The sequence below is a fragment of the Bactrocera neohumeralis genome, chromosome 4 (genome assembly GCF_024586455.1).
Source record: "Bactrocera neohumeralis isolate Rockhampton chromosome 4, APGP_CSIRO_Bneo_wtdbg2-racon-allhic-juicebox.fasta_v2, whole genome shotgun sequence".
In the NCBI taxonomy this organism is placed as follows: Eukaryota; Metazoa; Arthropoda; class Insecta; order Diptera; family Tephritidae; genus Bactrocera; species Bactrocera neohumeralis.
The window spans coordinates 44,718,158-44,737,709 of NC_065921.1; the positions used below are offsets into that span (position 1 = coordinate 44,718,158).

The 19,552-nt window shown below is 37.0% G+C and overlaps 2 protein-coding genes across 3 annotated transcripts in view; both read left to right on the forward strand.

Moving 5' to 3' along the window:
• Positions 1–19,552, forward strand: part of LOC126754571 (craniofacial development protein 2-like) — a 484,843-nt gene that overhangs the window by 25,346 nt on the left and 439,945 nt on the right. The window lies entirely within an intron of this gene.
• The window catches only part of LOC126754593 (electron transfer flavoprotein beta subunit lysine methyltransferase), a 117,586-nt gene that overhangs the window by 15,406 nt on the left and 82,628 nt on the right, over positions 1–19,552 (forward strand). Inside the window, exons 2-3 of one of the 2 annotated variants that reach the window (XM_050466704.1) lie at positions 8,587–8,700; positions 8,761–12,239. The exons of the other annotated variant lie outside the window; for it this stretch is intronic. Coding sequence (XP_050322661.1) covers positions 10,328–10,870 — 543 coding nt within the window. The 5' untranslated portion in view covers positions 8,587–8,700; positions 8,761–10,327 and the 3' untranslated portion in view covers positions 10,871–12,239. Of the gene's footprint in view, positions 1–8,586; positions 8,701–8,760; positions 12,240–19,552 lie in introns of those variants that run through there. 2 annotated transcript variants of the gene reach the window in all.

Below are 19,552 nucleotides of genomic sequence, written 5' to 3' on the forward strand. Positions count from 1 at the left end.
TGACGGTAGAATTTAATATTTCACACAGTACGCTCGATAGAACTTTATATGCGATGTTAAGCTTATCCCACGGTAGTTGGCGCAGATTGTGGGGTCTCCCGTTTTTGAGAATTGGACAAAGCACTCTTAAATTCCAGTCATCGCTTTCGACCGACCATATACAAGGAAGCTAATGCATAAGTTCTTCTCCGTCGTATTTAAATAGCTCGGCCAGCAATTCATCGGCCCCGCTGTTTTGTTGTTCTTCAGACGGCTAATTGCTATTCGAACTTCTTCATGGTCGGACAGTGGAAAGGCCGCAACATCGTCATCGATTGGGGAATCGAGTTCGCTTTCTCCTAGTGCTATGATTTCACTGCCACTGCTCTAGGCTTTAGTAAGTAGATCACTTCTGGGGGTTCCACAAGAGCAAGTTCCGGTCTTGAAACCTTCTGTTATTCGCCACATCTTTTCACAGAATTTTCGATCACGATCCCTATCGGCCGGCTTGTCAAGCTCTTCCTACCCACGCATTTCGACCTCCGAAAACCAATGGATTTGCTTGCAGGTGTACGTGAGAAGCTTGAAATAATGTCCCACAGTTTCCTTATACCGAGATGCTGATGTGTGCTCTCAGAGAGTAGGAGTGCAAGTTGAGTAGAAAACGGTTCGGCTATCTGTTGTGATTGCAGCTTCTCGACGTCGAAGACGTAATGTAGTAGTAATGTAGAAGGCTTAAACCACGTCAAGACGCATACCTCGTAATTTAAATATTGCGTCAAAAGTATTTTTTTTGGTTTAAGTTTTTGAAGGTTGAAATTTAAAGCACTATAAAATTGCAAGCTTATTTTCTCATAAACTACTTGAAATAAATCGATGAAATTTTATGAAGTCAAAAAAAATGTTCATGCTATATTATTGATATTTTTTCAAAATCCGTTTGTTTAAATAATAATATATTACACAATCTTTTGTTAAACAATTGAAATTTTTCATGTGTTCTTCACGCTAAAAAAACTGAAAAGTATCTAACACAACGTGGAAAATATTCATCTTAAATAATCTTTAATAATTCAAACTTTTTTGGTAGCCTTTGCGCGTTCTTCATTTCTCACATCAAAATCATTATCGCTGAACCGTTGATACGACTCTGCAGCACTTTTCTGCAAATGATTTTGCTTTCTGCAAATCATCACTTTTTGGTGCAAAATTTGACATTTTCAACACAATGAAAAAATATGATGTTGCTTGTTCAATGATTGTAAAGTTATTAAAAATGTTTGACAACCAAACAGAAAAAAATTTAGGCTCACACATATGTATCTTAACGCTCCCTTTATACGGTTACACCGTAGGTAAAATTAAAATTTCAAGAGTGCAACAGGTCGTATGAGTAATAATTTTCGATTAGTCCATTTTGCTACTTTTGTTGAATTTCTGGCTATCGAATGATATGCGGTATCGAATATCGATACGGCAATAGCAGAAACAGCCAAAAACGCTACTCCCTTCCTTCCTTTGCCTTCCTTAGCGAGCAAAATGTGTTCAAAGTTGAGCCCGTGGTAAAAACGCTGAAATCAGCCATCTTTGTTTGTTTTCATTTGAACAATGTTGCCATTGCTCAATACGCCAATTTTTAATAATATAAAATATCAAAACTGAAAATAAGCTATTAAAAATAGTTTATATATTTATAAATAAATGATGATAAATGATTTTGAGTTATTTTAAGAAAATTTCAAAAATATTGAAGACAACTTTTACAATTACTACAGTATAGCGAGATTGGCAACCCTGCGTTGTGAGAGAGCAATCAGCTGACACGTTTCTACAGCAAAAGTCCAAATGCCGTGGAAATCTACGGCATCCTACGGCAAAGAGAGAAGGGAGTAGCGTTTTTCACTGTTCAATTACATTGCGCGCCCATAAGATAGGTCGTATCAGCTGACACGGGCCACGGGTCTACGTTTTTGGCTGTTTGCGCTATTGAAAAATTTATAGAATGAAAACTAAATTGTAATATTAGCAATATTGAATTGAATATATTCGCAAGCAAGTATGCCTTAGTAAGTAAATTGTAATAAATAAGATGGGGTATCCCTATTGTAGCCATTTCTAAAATATTTAAGTTAAGTACAGGTCCAAAAGCTATCAGATGACCTTCTCTTAAATGTATGCCTAATGGCGTATTCAGATGCCGCTACGTCTCAAAAATGTTCATGCTGCAAACACACTGTTCATCAAATTTTTCTTCTCCTACTCTGTGAGGCTGCGTGCGCGCAACAGTTAACTGCTACTGTCAAATCTCGTTAGCACGAACGCTGAATCCTCAAAGTGCTGATGAAATTATTCCATGCGCTTAACTAAACCATTGTGCACAATTTGGCGAGATGTTAATAGGCGGTCTTTTAACTCTTTCGATCTTTACAGCAAACACTTGTATTAAACAAAATTGCAACTGAACAAACAAAGCACTGTTTGGCTTAGTTGAACGACCCGAAAATATTCACCAGGCGGCGGCGTGTGTGCAAATAATGAGCGGCGACTTCATGCGAATTGAGCTAAGTGAAATGAACCAATTTGAACTGGCGGAAATGAGCACCGAGGGTGAGAATTATGGCGAGCAATTATGATCGACATTTGCTAAAAGTGGTTAAATTACAATTTTTATTGAATAAAATTAGAGATTTATTTTGATTTTGCTGGACAATTTGCTTGATTTTGAGAGTTTTTTGTACCCTGATCAGGGTATATTAAGTTGCCACGAAATTTGTAACACCCAGAGGAAGACGTCGCTAGTTTGTTCCCATCTTTCTGGCAAAGCGCGAATACCATTACGGTAAAACTATCCATCTGTGATACTATCCAAGATTCATGCAATTTTTCGATGCCGTCCTGTAAATTGAACTGCTTCTGACCCATTTCATGTGCCATTCAACGAAACAAGTAATGATTGCATGGTGTAATATCTGAGGAATACAGCGGGTGGTGTAGAAATTCATATTTACGCATTTCCAAGTCATGCAGAAGAATCATTTGTTCGTGCCTCTCCTGGTATTGAGGTCATAAGAAACCTAAGTTCCCTGTTTCTGAATCATTCTCAGTCCATTTAGTCCCTTTAAATGGCTTGTCGGGTAACTCCCAAAGCTGAAGCAAGCTCTCCTTTCGCTTGACATGGATCCTCATCGAGCAGCGTCTTCGAAGGCTTTTGGCCTTCCTTCACGCAGACGATAGTTAATATCAAAATATTCGTCTTTGAAGCAATGAAACCGATCATGACACGTTGTTTCATTTGGGGCAGAACCTCCGTAAACTTTTTAGAGTTCCCGATGTGATTCAGTCGCCGATTTATTTGATTGAAAATGGAAAATCAACACTTCCCGCAAATGACGATCATTTCGCAAAAATCGGACATATATATATATAACGTGCGATCCAAGTAGAGGTACTTTTAACAATAGTATAATATTTTCCTGACAGATCACGTGTGAATCGTTTCAAGTTGTCATGCTATTTTTGTTCAACATTTTTTGACATTTCATCATTGAAAGGCTTACGCCTGAGCAACGTTTACAAATTGTTCCACTTTTCTACGAAAATTCACGTTCTGTAAAGATGCGCTTCGCTCAACTTATGGTCAACATAATCGGCCAACTGAGCGTTTTATTTGCATCACCCATTTTGATACCCAGCATTCATTATTGAATAATATTGGACCGCATAGACCACGTCCAGCATGCAGTGAAGAAAATATAGCAGCCGTAGCTGAGAGTGTACACAAAGGAGAGTCAATTCGGCCCCGTTCGCAGCAACTCGGACTAAAGTATGGATCAACTTGGCGCACTTTACGACGAGATCGTAAATCGGAAACATATAAAATACAGGTTGTGCACGAACTGAAGCCGCTCGAGCTTCCCAAGCGGCATCGCTTCGCTATAAGGGCTCTTAAAAAGTGTATGGTTCAATGGGTATGTAAGCAAACAAAATTGTCGCATTTTGAACGAAGAGCAGTCTGAAGAGATTCAACAGCTACCATTTGATGCCTGAAATTAAAGCTCGTGATCTCGGTGGCATTAGGTTTCAACAAGTCGGCGCCTCTTCCCACACAACGCATTGGTAAGCAGATAATTTCACATTTTGGGCCGGTCCATACGCGACAAAGATCGTGTGATATCAACCGTTAGACTTTTTCCTGTGGAAATATGTAAAGTCTATGCGGACAATTCCGCTTCGATTCAGGCCTTGTAGCAAAACACCACGCACCACAACATTTGAAAGAGAAAATCTTCAAAAACAAATGCCAGAAAATGTTCTTTCGAATGATAATAAACATTCCCCATTAAATTTTTAATTTCCTTAGAGAAGAGGAGAGAACCTCGAAATGGATCACCTTTTGGTTTCAACCTGAGATAACGTTTTTTCATGTTTTTGTTAATTTTTTATCCGCGACTTGGAATTGCAGACGAAAAGTTGAATTACCTGCAATGTCGAGTAGAACAAATACCGTTCTTTGTGATGATCTTGCACTGATTAGCCGTTTGAGGTGTGAAATTGCCAAAGCAGTGCCTCTGACCGCAATTCATTGCCACATTCCGACTAAACCTGGGTTCAACAACAAGCAAGTAGTTGAAAGTATTGTTTCCCTTATTATTTTTATTATTATTGCGCTGCTTAAAATTGTTATTGTTTTTGCACGCGACCAACGTATGTGTTAATATGTGGATCGGTATGTTGGTATGCAACACTGATAGTAAAATTTTGTTTACGAGTTTTTTGCCCTGCTTTTGACACCACATAAGCATATACATACATACATAAGTATGTAAGTGCTCCCCTGCCGAAATTGTCTTTCGCCTTAGAAAGCCAAAAAGGCCGTCGATCTTGCTGCGGTTTGTTTATCAACAGTGTCAATGCGAGGCCGCGATGCCTAAAAATGCCGGCTACTTGAGGTGCGACTTCATGCATTACCAACACATACAAGCATACCTACACACCTTGCAAATCGAAGTAAATAAATGGGGAGTGCACGAAAAATTTCAAATGCGCCGAGGTGAATGAATGGCTGTTAATATGTAAATTCTGTTTATATACATACATATGCATATATCTAAATATATCAAATAACGGTAGTGTGAGGCACCAATACCCCTTCTTATTTTGTGTAAGTGTGCCTGTTTTTTTACTATGCATTTTATCTTGCAAATTGTACACGTTTCTCATAACTCAGCGATATCTCGAGGAAACTGAGATACAAATGCCCGACGATAACTTCTGGTTATGAACTCTGCGCGACAGCAATTGTTATTGTATCTACCAAATGCACGTGGCCCATTTGTCTTTCTTCTAGAAAATTTGCTAATAAATTCGGGTTATTGAAATGTTAAATATACTGGGCGTTTGTGGTTGGAATGTGTTTATTTTCAATGTGAAATTGCGTTGCTAGTAATTGCATTTGAATTGGCAGTATTGTAATTACATTTTGTGATTGGTTTTTCGACTAAAGGTTCAATTGGAGGTGCTATTCCATAACTCCATACCCATCACTTGAAAGCCATGGCGTTCTTTTCCTTCTTCTTTACTGGTGTAGAAACTGCTTACGCGGTTATAGCCGAGTTAACAGCAGCGCGCCTAACGTTTATTCTTTTCTCAATTTGGCGCCAATTCGAGATACCAAGTACAACCAGATCCTTCTCCACCTGATCTATCCAACAGAGTGGAGGGCTTTCTCTTCCTCTACTTCCCCCGGCGGGTTTTGTGTCGATTACTTTCAGAGCTGGAGTGTTTTCGTCCATTCGGACGACATGACCTAACCGGCGTAGCCGCTGTCTTTTAATTCGCTAAGCTCCGTCAATGTCGACGTATATCTCATACAGCTCTTCGTTCCATCGCTGCAATATTCGCCGTGGCCAACGCGCAAAGGACCATAAATCTTCTTCTGAAACTTTTTATCGAAAACTCATAACGTCGACTCATCAGATGTTGTCATCGTCCATGCCTCTGCACCATATAGCAGGACGGAAATAATGAGTGACTTATAAAGTTTTGTTTTTGTTCGTCGAGAGAGGACTTTTCTTCTCAATTGCCTACTCAGTCCGAAGTAACAAGAGTTATTCTGCATTGGATTTCGAAGCTGACGTTGTTGTTGGTGTTAGTACTGGTTCCAACAGTGACGTGGGAGAAGCTTCGCTTCTTTGTCCCACCAGGAGATAACCGAACTAACGGTGACATTGGCATACGCCAGCAGTCGTACAGTCTTCTCTATTCAGCTCGAATTACTTGTATTCACACCTACATACATACATACATAAATGCATATAGTTCGACTTTGACAAAAAGTTAGCTGCTGCCGAAATTCGGTATAATCGCTAAATAAATTTGTCATACAATAATTTATATTTATTGTCCAATATTTAATTTTATTTGTTCCTCTATATTTCTTTTCATAGCTCATAATTCAACTCAAAATTAAGTGGCTATTATATCTACAAATATTTACATACCTACTTATGTATATTTCTTCCAAAAACGTTGTGAGACACCCCCCAGCGTGTTGACTATTTTTAAATTTCTATCAAACACTCAAATCTAATGAAAGACCATTCACACTTTTTCAATGAAATCTTAAAAGATTTGTTGTGCCAAGGTTTTCTGAAAATCTCAACTCAAAATAAAATTATAGCGAAACAAATGAGCAGAAAGTAAAAGTTGACAATTTTCCTTTTCACTTCACACAATTGCCGATTTCCTGGTAGACTTTTGTCGCTGCGCAAGAAAACACTGTGTTCATACATATTCGAAAAGAAAAACAAAAACCACCTTTGGTTTCTTAGCAATAACACAAATAAACGAGTGCACTGTTAATGACATGAAAATTACGAAGAATAAGTTTTACAGCCCATAAACCATTGACACCCATTAGTGCCAGCTAACATTCACCGAGATGCTACCAATCGGCGTCCGCCCTGTTGGCATAGCGCCAACCAGGCGAGTCAACGAGAGCGGGCATGGCCAATAAACGTGCTATTGCTCACATCTGATGTCCGGAAAATCGTGTGCAACACACATACATACAAATCCTGTCTTTTAAGCAAAAAAACTTTTAAGAAAAAAGAAATTGTGGAAATTATTCACCTCTGCCGGCTGAATATAGGCCAATTAACTGAGGAATACGCACAATTTGTATGCACTCTTGAGTGTGTGTGTGTGCTTAAGGCCATAAATTTTGTCATATTTTCCATTTAAAATTTCCACAAATCGCCAAAGACGGTACACGTTCCTTCTCCATCTTTGTTGTTTTTCCAAGTAACCTGTGGATCATGCCAGCGGCCAAAATGATTTCGGTTTCGCGAGAATGCATGAATTGTCTTCTTTCCACAGACTTTTATTATGAACTTGATATCACTTCTTGGAAGGTTGGAGGAACACTTTATTTTTGGATACAAATTACTTTTAGTGAATTGGAAATTAACGTGAAGTTTCCTTTTATTATACATTTGAGGAAAAGCTATTTATATCTTTATAAAAGGTAGCAACGTAGAGACATCCATATTTATATATGAATATTTTATAAGATTTGAAGACTGCTACATCCACTATATACATACATAACTACATATAAATAAAGTATCTAATGCCTTAAGCTCCATGTGAACATAATGTAAACTTCTATATGTAGAAACTTTCCACATCATCTAACCTCCAATTTCTTAAACCAGTAATACAACTCACACATTCAATCCTCCTGGTTACTTTAAGAACTTTAGAATATGTCCAGAAGTAAATCGTTCGGTGTCTATAGGTATATGTTGGTTCTTTTGATTATGAAAAGCATTTTCCCTGAAGTTACGACTTTGGTCAATTGGCCATGAACCATCTCCTGTTATCAAATAAACATTCAGCGAACACTAGCGACTTGTCTCACAGACCACTATTGCGAGTCTAAGACCAAATAGGCGACTAAAACGAAACTTCATCTGTCCACGAACAAAACTTGCTTTCTATATCAGAAATTCATAATCAAAACACCATTTTATGTCATCTTGCAGACTTCTAGCTCTAAAAGTCTTTGACTGGGAATCACTTAATCTTACCCAAGCAAATAGTATAGATAAGAGAACAAGTTTTATATCCGTTAAAGCTGACGGAATGTATTAAATATTGTTAGAACATTGCATAACAATGTACAGCTAGTTTTGCACCCGACAGATCGTTCCATGCGCTTTAGTCTTTCTTGCCATGGTGCTGTCCAGATCGTACCAAAGACAATGCATGGTTTTACCAATATTTATCACGTTTTCGGGTGACCATACCCCACCCTATGCAATCCTGTCCACTATCTCATTGTCCACGATGCCTCTGTGTTCTGACACCTACTAGGATTGAAGTTTCTGGCGATGCTTTCTACTGCTGCCATGCTCTCCAAGACAAATCCGGCCGATATGCGAAGCGGGGTTATAGGCTCTATTTGAAATATACTAAAATGGCCCGGCAGCTTAAAACGCTGCCTTATGGGATTTCTTTTATTTTGGTCAAAATCAAATTTTTTTTGAGAAACCACCATTTGTCAAAAAAATTTAGTTTGCTTATTACTTCGATTATTTATTTCAGAGGATCCAGTTCAAAGATAAAGTGGTCACCGCCAAACGTCTTTGTTGAGAGGAGCTCCCTTAGATCAGCTGTTCCAAATAAATATTTCTACTAATATTAAGTCTTAAATTACAGGTAAAGATACCATAATATGTGTACAAATTTTTAGATTAAAAAATTTAAAATTTTTTTCAGAAAAAAATTCCCACGCTTCTTTTTAGTTATCTTACCAATTCATAACTGTAAAGGTACTTAAACTCTTACCTAACAATCATATGGTGCTGTATATAACTAGATAATAACGCTATTGAAAAAGTATATGGAGAGATTCGGAAGAGAGTTACTAACATTGGAAAAAAGAGTTAAATAGTATTATCAAATTGTTAGCCGCATGAGCGAATGCTAAACGATATTTAAGAGACACAAATTCTAATTAAAACCTCGTTAACGTAAGGTGCTTTTTAGTTGTAACGTAAACTCCAAACAGGTAACAAGCGGAAAACCCCAAAAACTCTGAATGAATAAAGCAAAGTTTCATATGAAAGCGCTTGAGCTGCTGCGGGTTGGGATGCGGCGGCAAAACTTTTCACATGAACCAACAGATCACAAGCCAGTGAGTTGGAGAATCACATACAGATGGGAACCACAATGAAGCTTGAGCAGCGGCAGCTGAAGTTAGACGCGAGCGCCCCAGCTTCCGTAGAGAAATCAAAAGGCAAGAACCGAAAAGAAGTCAAGAAGTGGAGCAGGTTTTTACGCGTGATCAACAAAATTTCGCGCATAATTAACTGATATGCGCAACGCGCATATTTTTTTACGATTTTCGATAATTTCTCGGAAACTACATTTGATTTGGCTGGTGACAAAAGAAAGAGAGGGGCGTAAAATAAAAGAGAAAAAAGTGCAAAAATAAAATCAAATTGGGAGTAAATAATGAACGTAAAACCCCAAGCGATTTCTAGGTGCTGCGCAATGCCTCAATGCGAGTGAGAGCGAGTGAGCGAACGACAAAAAGCACCGTCAGCTTGGAGCCAGATGTGGCTCCCCAATGGCACTTATCAGCTAGCTGTGGTGAAGAAGAGAGAGAGAGAGCCTGCGACCTTATAGGTGGCGAGCGCATTGCGAAGCTTTTTCGTGTCGTTTCTGATGAAATTCAATGGAAACGCCGTCAATGCTGAGAGTGCTAGTATAAAAGCGACTGCACTGGCGTTTCGGAGCATTCATTGTGAAATTACAAATCAAAATTGAAGCAAGTCAAAAGAGCGCTTGAACGGAATAAATTGCATACGCGTCTACTTATTACTAGCCAAGTGAAAGCAAGCAAAGCAAAACAGAATTTCATAACAAATCGCATTAAAGCAAAATCAACACACACAGACATTTTTACAAAGTGAAATTTGCGGTGAAAAAGCAAAAACAAAAGCATATCAAAAGTGATAACACACCCCAACAAATACAAAAAGAGGGTCAATTAAAAGAACTAATACCAGATAAAGCAAAGCTAAAAATAACAAAAACAAAGCAAGTGCTTAAGAACACTAACGACAAAAACAAAGCAAGAACTCAAAAGCAACAAGTGTCCTCCAAAGTGCAAACATTGTCAAAGTCAAAGCAAATCGCGTGCGTCTATAAAACGCCAACCTTAATCAACCACAGCAAGCAAGTTAAGTCGCCAGCGATCGACACAACTTCAAGCAGAAGTGCCAACAAAAGCGTGAAAATTCCGCCATACGCACAGCAACACATCTACTCTTCATACAAAATGGTTGTGGACGAATCGCATATCCAGCATTTCAACAACAGTCAAGTCATGAGCAACATCAACCTGGAACAGCAGCTTGAGAGTCTCAGCGAAAAGAAGCAGCAAATCACCAAAAAAATGGATTACACAAAAATCGGACGCACCGTCAAGTCCGCCTTGCTAAAGGCACAAGCCGAGTCGCGTGTCATTGTGGGACTTAGCGCCGCCATACAAGTGCTCTCCAAGTCACCGGAGGGTTCACTCTTCTGTCTCATGGCCGTGCCACAAATCGGCGACTCCGCCACACACATGCACGAGGTGCTGCTGGAAGCCTTCTGTTACGAAAATGACATCTATGTGATCAAAGTCGATTGCCCCACCAAGTTGAGCCGCATTCTTGGCAAAACTGTGCTCGAATCCTGTTGTCTGGTGCAGAAGACTTGGACCGGCGCCGATGAGTCCGGCGAGGAACAACTCAACAAGCAAGAGGAGCAATTAGTCGATTACTGCGAGGCATACTGGGATGCACCACAACATCCCATTGTCGAATTGCCAGTCGTGTGAATGTGTGGACGTACAGTGTCGAATATATTTTAACTGAGAAGCAATTTAATTGCACAACTTCTCGCATGGTGAAATTTTGAAAACAAACAAAATTCAATTTTGGCTTAAAAACACAGCGAGCATGTCTGATGTCTGGAACATAACGCCGACATTGCGACGTTCGAAAATCAAGTGAAAAAAGAAGGTGAAACCGAGTGACCAAAGAAATCAAAAACGAATTTTTAAAACTGAATTGTTGTGACAAACGAAACGAAGTTGCAGTTCGAGGAATGCGTTGACGACGTCATCGCATGCAAATTTTGTATAATAAACGAAATACACTAACAACGCATTCGAGGTCTGGCAACCGCCTGTGGAATTCCAGTCATATTAACGAAATAATAAAAGTATTAGAAATTAATGGCGATTAATTTCGAAACCAACAAACAAACGACACACACACACATTGTACGCCCCCAGTAGCTGGCAGCAGCAATAACAACAACAATAGCATCATATAACTCGAAGCCGTCAGCAGCAAGTGACCTTCGCGCCGCCGACGCCGCCGCCAACAATGCAACGCCGGATTTCGTACGCGGCACGCACCTAAGCCCGACTCGGGCGTTCAGTCAATGTGTGCGTGTGCGTGTGCGGCGCGTGCGTTAAGGAAGTCAGATTAAGATCAACAGACACAACCACACCACCACCAGCAGCAGCAGTGATGGCGGCAACTAAACGGCTTTGTTGCTAATTATATTTTATAGTCTTAATAAAACAAACTGTCTAGCTCCAGTAAGATTAGCAAAAAAAAAAACAAAATATATCCATTGTAACGCTGAATAGGTTATTAATTGATAGCAAAATATGAGCGAAATAACAAAAAATGCCTTATGCAAACTCATAATTTACAGTGTGCGCAAAAAATGCATATATAAATATGTATGTATGACTTAAAAAGTTTCATAAAATGAAAGATGTTGACCTTAACGCAGCCGAAGCTGATACTGAAACTGAGTAATTGTTTTAAATTATTTCCAGCAGTCAGTTGTTTAAGAAGAAAAGCGCGAGAAATTCTTTGTTAAATAGTTATCAGTTGCTAAGTAACAAATTGTATTCTATACTAAAATAATTGGTTAGCAGTCATAACACTTTAAAATGTTTGTTAATTATTTGTTATGCTAGCTTTTTGTTGCCTGCTAGAAATGATTTGGCATAGTTATAATACCGTTATATGTTAAAGAATGTATTAATGTGTACAAAGCAACAATTGCAATTATCTTTAAGTTAAAAGAAATATGAAAGAAAAAATAAAAAACAAAAACAAGAAAAGAAAATGAAGTATAGCAAGTTTATCGCAAGAGACAAAATCAAGCATTATGAATAAATAAAACAAATTATAAAATTATTAAAAATATAAAAATTTTTAATTAAAAATATAAAAAAAATGTTTAATTTTTACTGCACAATTTGGGCTGGGGTTTTGGGTTGTTGGATTATTCGCTTTGCATTGCATCGTTGGCTGTTTTCAAGTAGGTTTTTCGTTGTTAAATTTTTCACACTACATTGAGTCCACTTTCTTTGGCCAAACATTTCATACAAAATACGTTGCCTTCGCATTATCAAAAGTTAAATTATGTGAAAGTGATGAAATGCGCTTGTAACGGGCTGAAATTGTAAATGTTTGTTTTCTTTCTAATTTTTTCCCCTCTCACTGACTTATATTAAACTGTCACATACATATATTTTTACCCATGAACCCACTAACAATGGGTAAATACTCACGTGTTTGGCTTTTATCTTATCTTTACGTTGATTTGCAATATTATTCATTTTTATAAAGGAAAAAAGAATATTTCTTAATCTGTGTATATTAAAGGGGCTTGTGAAGGCGGGTTCGCTGAAATATTGCACGATACCACTACGAATTGCATAGCAACCGCTTATGAATAAGCTTTTTTGTCGGCAATCAACGTCAAAATTGGCATTTTCGACAGAAATTATAACATAATTTTCTCTTAACCAAATTACCATAAAAAACACGTTTTTCGTAAAATGTGTCACGTGATTAATATAAACGTGCTATATTTTCGTTATCGATTTTTTAAAAGGAAGAAACATTCTTATTTTTATATTGTATAGCACGTCAAGCAATTTAATGAAATAATTTGGCGATTTTGTTTCAAAAACATTTTGAACATTTAATTGGTTCTAAAAGCTTAGAAATTCGACCAGATTAAGTGTTTATTGTTGCTATTGTACTCACGTTAAAAATGCCTCAAATAATTTTTTTTTTCTATTTGAAAAATCTAACATGTCAACCGCACTCTTCATCCAAATAAGGAGTGAATTTTAGCAAATTAAAAAGTTAAAATAAGTGTAGTATTTTGACTTAGAACGAAGTGGATCTAAACAAAAAGTTTACGAAGATTTTTCACTTAATAAATCAACAACAGGGTTCATCCGCTCTTATAAAACGAAGTAGATAAATGTTCTGTTTACCACTAAACATGTGAAACACCTTTTTTTATCGTTAATCATAAAAAATTTACAAAAGAAGATTTTTTATAGTATTATCTTGTAGTGAATGGTATTACATCTAGATTCAAAGACATCGACACATCGCATCTTTCAAATAGCCTTCACGACCTCTTTTGCAAGAACAAATTCGACGAATTGAATTTTCATGCACTTTTTCACTAAATCCATTCGTATGTCATGAAAAGAAATATTGACTTCTAAAGCTTGAAGAGAGTATGGTTCATTGTTAAAAACCAATGACTTTAAATAACCCCACAAGAAGTAGTATAATGGTGCTAAATCACAACTTCTTGGACGCCATTCAATGTCAAAATTTCTTGAAATAATCGAATATCCACACTTTTCTCTCAATAATTCGATTGCTGTTCATGCTGTGTGGTACGTAGCCCCGTACTGTTGGAACCAGATGTTGTCAGGTTATCATCGATCTTTACCGCTCTTTATTGATAGTAACGGTATCATCAGCTTTTTTTCGAAAGAAATACAGACCGATGATGCCACCAGACCAAAAAACACACCAAGCTGTCGATTTAAGTGAATGTAATTATTATTCATGAATAATTTGTGGATTTTCTTCCCATCAGAATCGACAATTTTGTGTATTTACCGCTGACATATTAAAAATGGCCGAAACGACGGAAAACCCGGTATATTCAATCAAGTTAATTTTTAGTATTTCTGTGTAGGTATTTCGGCCTAACTTGACTTATCATCGAACTTGAAAACTTTTCCACAGAACATACCATATTAACTGGTAAATCATTCACTTATATAGATCAAGAGATTTTTTGGTTGCTTTTTTTCTGTCTCATTGCTTTTGCAGTCTCATTTTACTTAAAAATCGTTTACTCGTTGACTGATTCTGCAGCACTTTAACTTTTTTTTAATCAGGGCTGATCAATGGCAGAGATGATATTGAAATGAGAAACCAGAGCTAGATTTTTTACTGAAAATGTCTAAGTTCTTTCATATTTAGCCTGAGAACTCTATATTTATGTAGATCAGTGAGATTAATGCTTTGTCATATACATTTTCTACATTTCTATATCATATTTGTAAAAAACAAAATGTATGTCTGAAACCTGATGTGTGAGTATGTTAACATCATTGCAGGTAAAGACCCAAAACGTGTAAACTGTTTAGTGAATCCAGTGTGCGATCACTATCTACTAATTTTAATTATGTATAGTACAAACATTTAATTAACTTTACGTATGCCGCATTTGTATTTCACTCCAGCTTTAAAACGTAGAAAGAGTACATGTTTAAGGCACGCATATGTATGTATAAGAAGAGAGTACACGATTAACACTGACTAAGACGCATTCCAAGATAGTAGTGGGGATTTTCTTGCGAACTAGTTGATTTGCTAGGAATCCCTGGAGAGTGATTGTGCTACATAAAATAAATACTTTATATATAAAAATAATATTATATTTTTACATATAAATTTTTATACTTGCAAAAAAAATTGTGGTTTCTATGTTAAAATTCTATTCGTGAATTGGAAGCCGTTAAATATGGTTGCGGAAAAAGTATGGTTTCGGTATCGAGCATCAAATAATAAAACCGAAAAATGCAGCCTACAACGATTCACGGAAAGGACGATGTAATATGATGGTTATCGTTTTCATACAACGGCCTTAGGACGCTCCATTGCATATGCCTCTAAGGTTGGCATTTCAGTAAGGCAACGATCCCAAATGCACAATTAAGTGTACGAAAAAGTGGTCTAAGATAAAAAAACAATATTATGGAGTGACCAGCACCATCTCAGGAACTAAATCCCATTAAAGATTTGTGGAATCCAGTGACAGCGTCAAGTACTCAAGCAACAAATGACGAGTCGATTCCCGCTCATTTCTGGAAGCACATTAACTTCAATAGCCGTTTTTTGACAGATCATGCGTGAGTCGTGTCAATCTGTCATGTTATTTTTGTTCAGTATTGTCGCCTGAACAACTTTTACAAATCGTTCAACTTTATTACGAAACTTGGACTGACGTATAAAACTACTTAGCGCACTTTACGTCGAGATATTAAATTGAAAGCGTACAAAATACAGCTTGTGCAAGAACTGAAGTCGCTCGACTTTCCCAAGCGACGTCGCTTTGCTCTATTGGCTGTTGAAGAGTCCCGTTGAGGGATAAGGTCCATTTCTGGCTCAATGGAGCAAGCAAAATTGCCGCATTTGTGATAAAGAGCAACCTGAAGTGGTTCAAGAGCTGCCATTTCATCAAAAAAAAAATGGTTTTTTTGGGATCGGAAGCTGATGGAATTATCGGTCCATATGTCTCCAAAAATGATGCCGGTGAGAACGTAACCGACAATGGCAACCGTTATTGCGCCATGGTAACCGACCATTTGATGCCTGAAATTAAAGCTCTTGATCTCAGCGAAATCTGTTTTCAAAGAGTCATTGAAAATTGGACTCAACGGATAGACCATCTGAGACGTACCCGCCCAACATTTGAAAGATATAGGTAGGTAGGTAGGAGTGCAGCCCTATCGGGCTCAATTAGCACTTGATGTGCCATTTTGATACACTATTCGTAGAACCTTTTGTATCTGCTATTACGTTTCACTTTCTCTCTCAAACCATTTTGAGGTTTCGATGAAACTACTTATGTCCGATATGCTTTTGGTGGAAATCCATTCAAGGTTTGGTGCTTGGTGGATTCCGAGTTGAAGGATATAATCTTCAAAGTATAAATATCAAAGAATGTTCTTTCGAATGATAATAAACATTTCCCATTCATTCTTCAAAAAAGTAGGGAACCTCTTAATCGTACTCATATTCGTATTCTACTTCCGATCATGGTACTAACTATAATACTTTTAAATTCTACTTCTCTTCTTGCAATATAAGTATTTTTAAAACAACAACAATGTTGACAATGTTCAATTCCATGTAAAAGTGTATGTATGTAAATACTTATTTTTTATCAACTTAACATCTTTCTATACCATCCATTCCCATTCCTGTCAGTCTATTAATTTTGTACCAGTTATTTGTTCGTTTCGCCACTCTCCAAACTTTAGCAAAACGAATACCGCTAATTGAAAGTTATAGTTAATGTTGTATTTCCCCTTATTTTACTAAAATTATATTTGCATTATGTTACTTTTTTCTCTGATTATCATTAAAGTCGTACTTTACTTAAGCTGCACCACGCCATGCATTCGTGCATTCGTAAATATGTATACTATGTGCGTATGAATGTGCGCACTACGCACAGCAAGCTAATCTTGAGCGCAGAAAAGTGCGTCACAATGTTGAATTTCCAGTTAAAACTTTTATCCAAAAGCGGACCACAACAACAAACCCGCACAGCCGACAAGCAAACACAAAAGCTTGAAGCTGCTATTTCCCCCAAAAAGCAAACAAAAGAAATAATTTTTTACTAAGAATTCAAAACAGTATTGTTATTGTTGCGTTGAAAAACCCAGCTCGATTTTGAATTCTTATCGGCGTATTTGAAAAATCCAAAAACGAACAGATTAAAGTGAAAAAACAAACAAAAATGTTGGAACTGGAAATTGGCGTGTTCAAGATTATTCAATAGAAAAACAAATGCACACAGCTATACAACAAATGTCATAGAAATAGAAACTTGTTTGCATGTAGAGGTATACAAACATATACATTAAGGTGGGCAAAAAAAAATGTTTATTTTTTTTTTCTTAATTACCATGAAAATCTTAAATGAATTAATTAAATAAAAATGAGATAAATCGAAAAAATATGATTTGTTATGTTTCTTAGCCATAAATTTGTAATATAAGATGAAAAATTGTGAAAACCATTTTTTATAATTTTTTGTTGGACTTTAACTACGAATAACTTTGAATGAGTTGACTCAGCCAAAAAATGTTCTAGACCTTTTTTGTAGATCGTTAAATTTCCTATAAGAATAAGTGTTGATTCTCGCTTACCAATTATTTGTTTGTGTACATTAAAACTCCAAACAAAAAAAACAAAATTTCCTGTGTTATTAATATGAGAAATCGAAAATGTCGATGAAGCACCTCTTAATATTAATATTAAGAGCTCAGGTCTTACAGAACTTGTTTTTAGTCATGTCGGATGAGATTTTCATGGTAACTAAGAAAAAAATAAACATTTTTTTGGCCCACCTTAATATACATACATATATGTATGTATGTATGTGCATGGGTAATCGTTCTAGTTTGACGACAAAAAGTTACCGACTCATCGCGCCAAATTGCCGGCTATTTTGTATGCATATATGTACATACATACACTTGTACATATGTACGTATTTCACGCCACCAAAACGTTTTGCGAAATCCCCAGCCATGCGTTGCTAGCATGCGATACAATTATATGCATATGCATGCATATGTACATACATAGCAGCAGATGTGCTGTCTTCCCCCTCCCCTTCAAGCAGTGGCAACCACATGTGCTAGCCATGTCTGGCCGCCAGCTCAGAAATATAAAATTGCGAAGGTGTTGAATGAACTTTAGACAGATCAATTTTATGATATGTAAATATATACATATATATGTATATATATGCATATACATATAAATATATGTTCTCATACAGTATATACATATGTACATATGTATATACATATAAGAGTATGCATTTATACTATCATCACCTATGTTAAAGCATATATGTTTAAATATACTTACATACATACATACGTAAAATTTAACCAAATTTATACACGACTCTTTTCCAAGCCATAATGTATAACCTCTTATACGAGGATGGTCCAAAAGCTACAAAAGGAAAACCAAAAATACGATTTCTTTTTGGCGCGATATACCTGACCCCTGTCTGAAAATGCGTTTTTAGGAGGTCTTCAAAGTAAACTTTTGTAGCGCCGATAACCTTCTCAAACAAGACTCCCTCTCCGCCAAGCGACGTTTAGCAGTCGCAGAAATCGGAACCAAATCTGAAGACATCGGTGGTTGGGGCAGAAGTCTGTAGCATAACCTACATTCTCTGCTACAATTCGGCCACGAACCAGCCCAATAACTCGGCATAGTTGAGCCCTGTGATCGGTTTGCCCCTTTCAAGATCTCTGATGTGAATGACATCTTGTGAATTCCAAAAAAGATGGCGCTCAATTTTCCGGTAGGAAAGCATTCGGCTTCTTCGCAGGTTCAGTTCGAATCCACTATGAAGTTGTTGTAAGGGTTATCTAGTCCTCATTAAAATGGTAAGGTTCAGATAAGTTGTCATCGAGTTCAACCAACGGTAGGTCCAGGAAACGTGCTGTTGCGATGGGGTCGACCATAGGGACATCAGTGTCAGATGTGTAGGATTAGCTGGACATGCAAAGAGGTGGTTAGTGTCATGCAAGAACGCGTTGCATGCTGGACGTATATTTGATATGTCGGTATCGATTTTGAATAAGTAGGAATTTAACCTGTTACAGTATCCTTTGTCTCTGATATGTATCAGTGTTTCCATGTTTCATTGACGGTCACAAAACGACACAGAAACTCGATTCTCGTTTCTTAAGTGGAAGGATTAATCATTGTAGTCGCTTACGAAGCACCTCTCAGTGGGTCATTACAAACCGAACTACGACAAATTTCAAACTAGTTGAATCAATTTTTGACAGTGGCCAACGAAGAATCATACAGCATACAAGTGACATTTGATTTCGATTTCCAATAAAACAAAAATCGAATCACCCACCGATATTACTCTCTTTTCTAGTTGTCTATAATCTGCCGATACGCCCACCGGTCAAAAAAAACTACAAGTTCGGTTTGGCTAAAATTTCTCTTGGATTAATGGCGTTAACGTTTGGTGAGGCTAAGTATTTATCGAACAGACCTTATAAAGCCATACGAAGGCATGCACATATGTAGATCACCATGACTTGCGAATAATCTTCAGCTGATTTTTTTTAACACGTCGTTAAATATTTACACAGTATAAATGTGCATATACACACCTACCGGTATATGTATTTAGGAATCTTTGCCCTGAGATAATCAAAGTCAACTCTTGGCTATAAATTTATGTATTTACTATCAAGCTTTATTTTTCTCCAAACCTTATAGGTAAAGCAGATGACTTTTCAAATCAATAAATATATGTATGTGACATACATATTTAACAATACCAACATATGGACATACATATGTACATATACCATACATATAAGAAATTA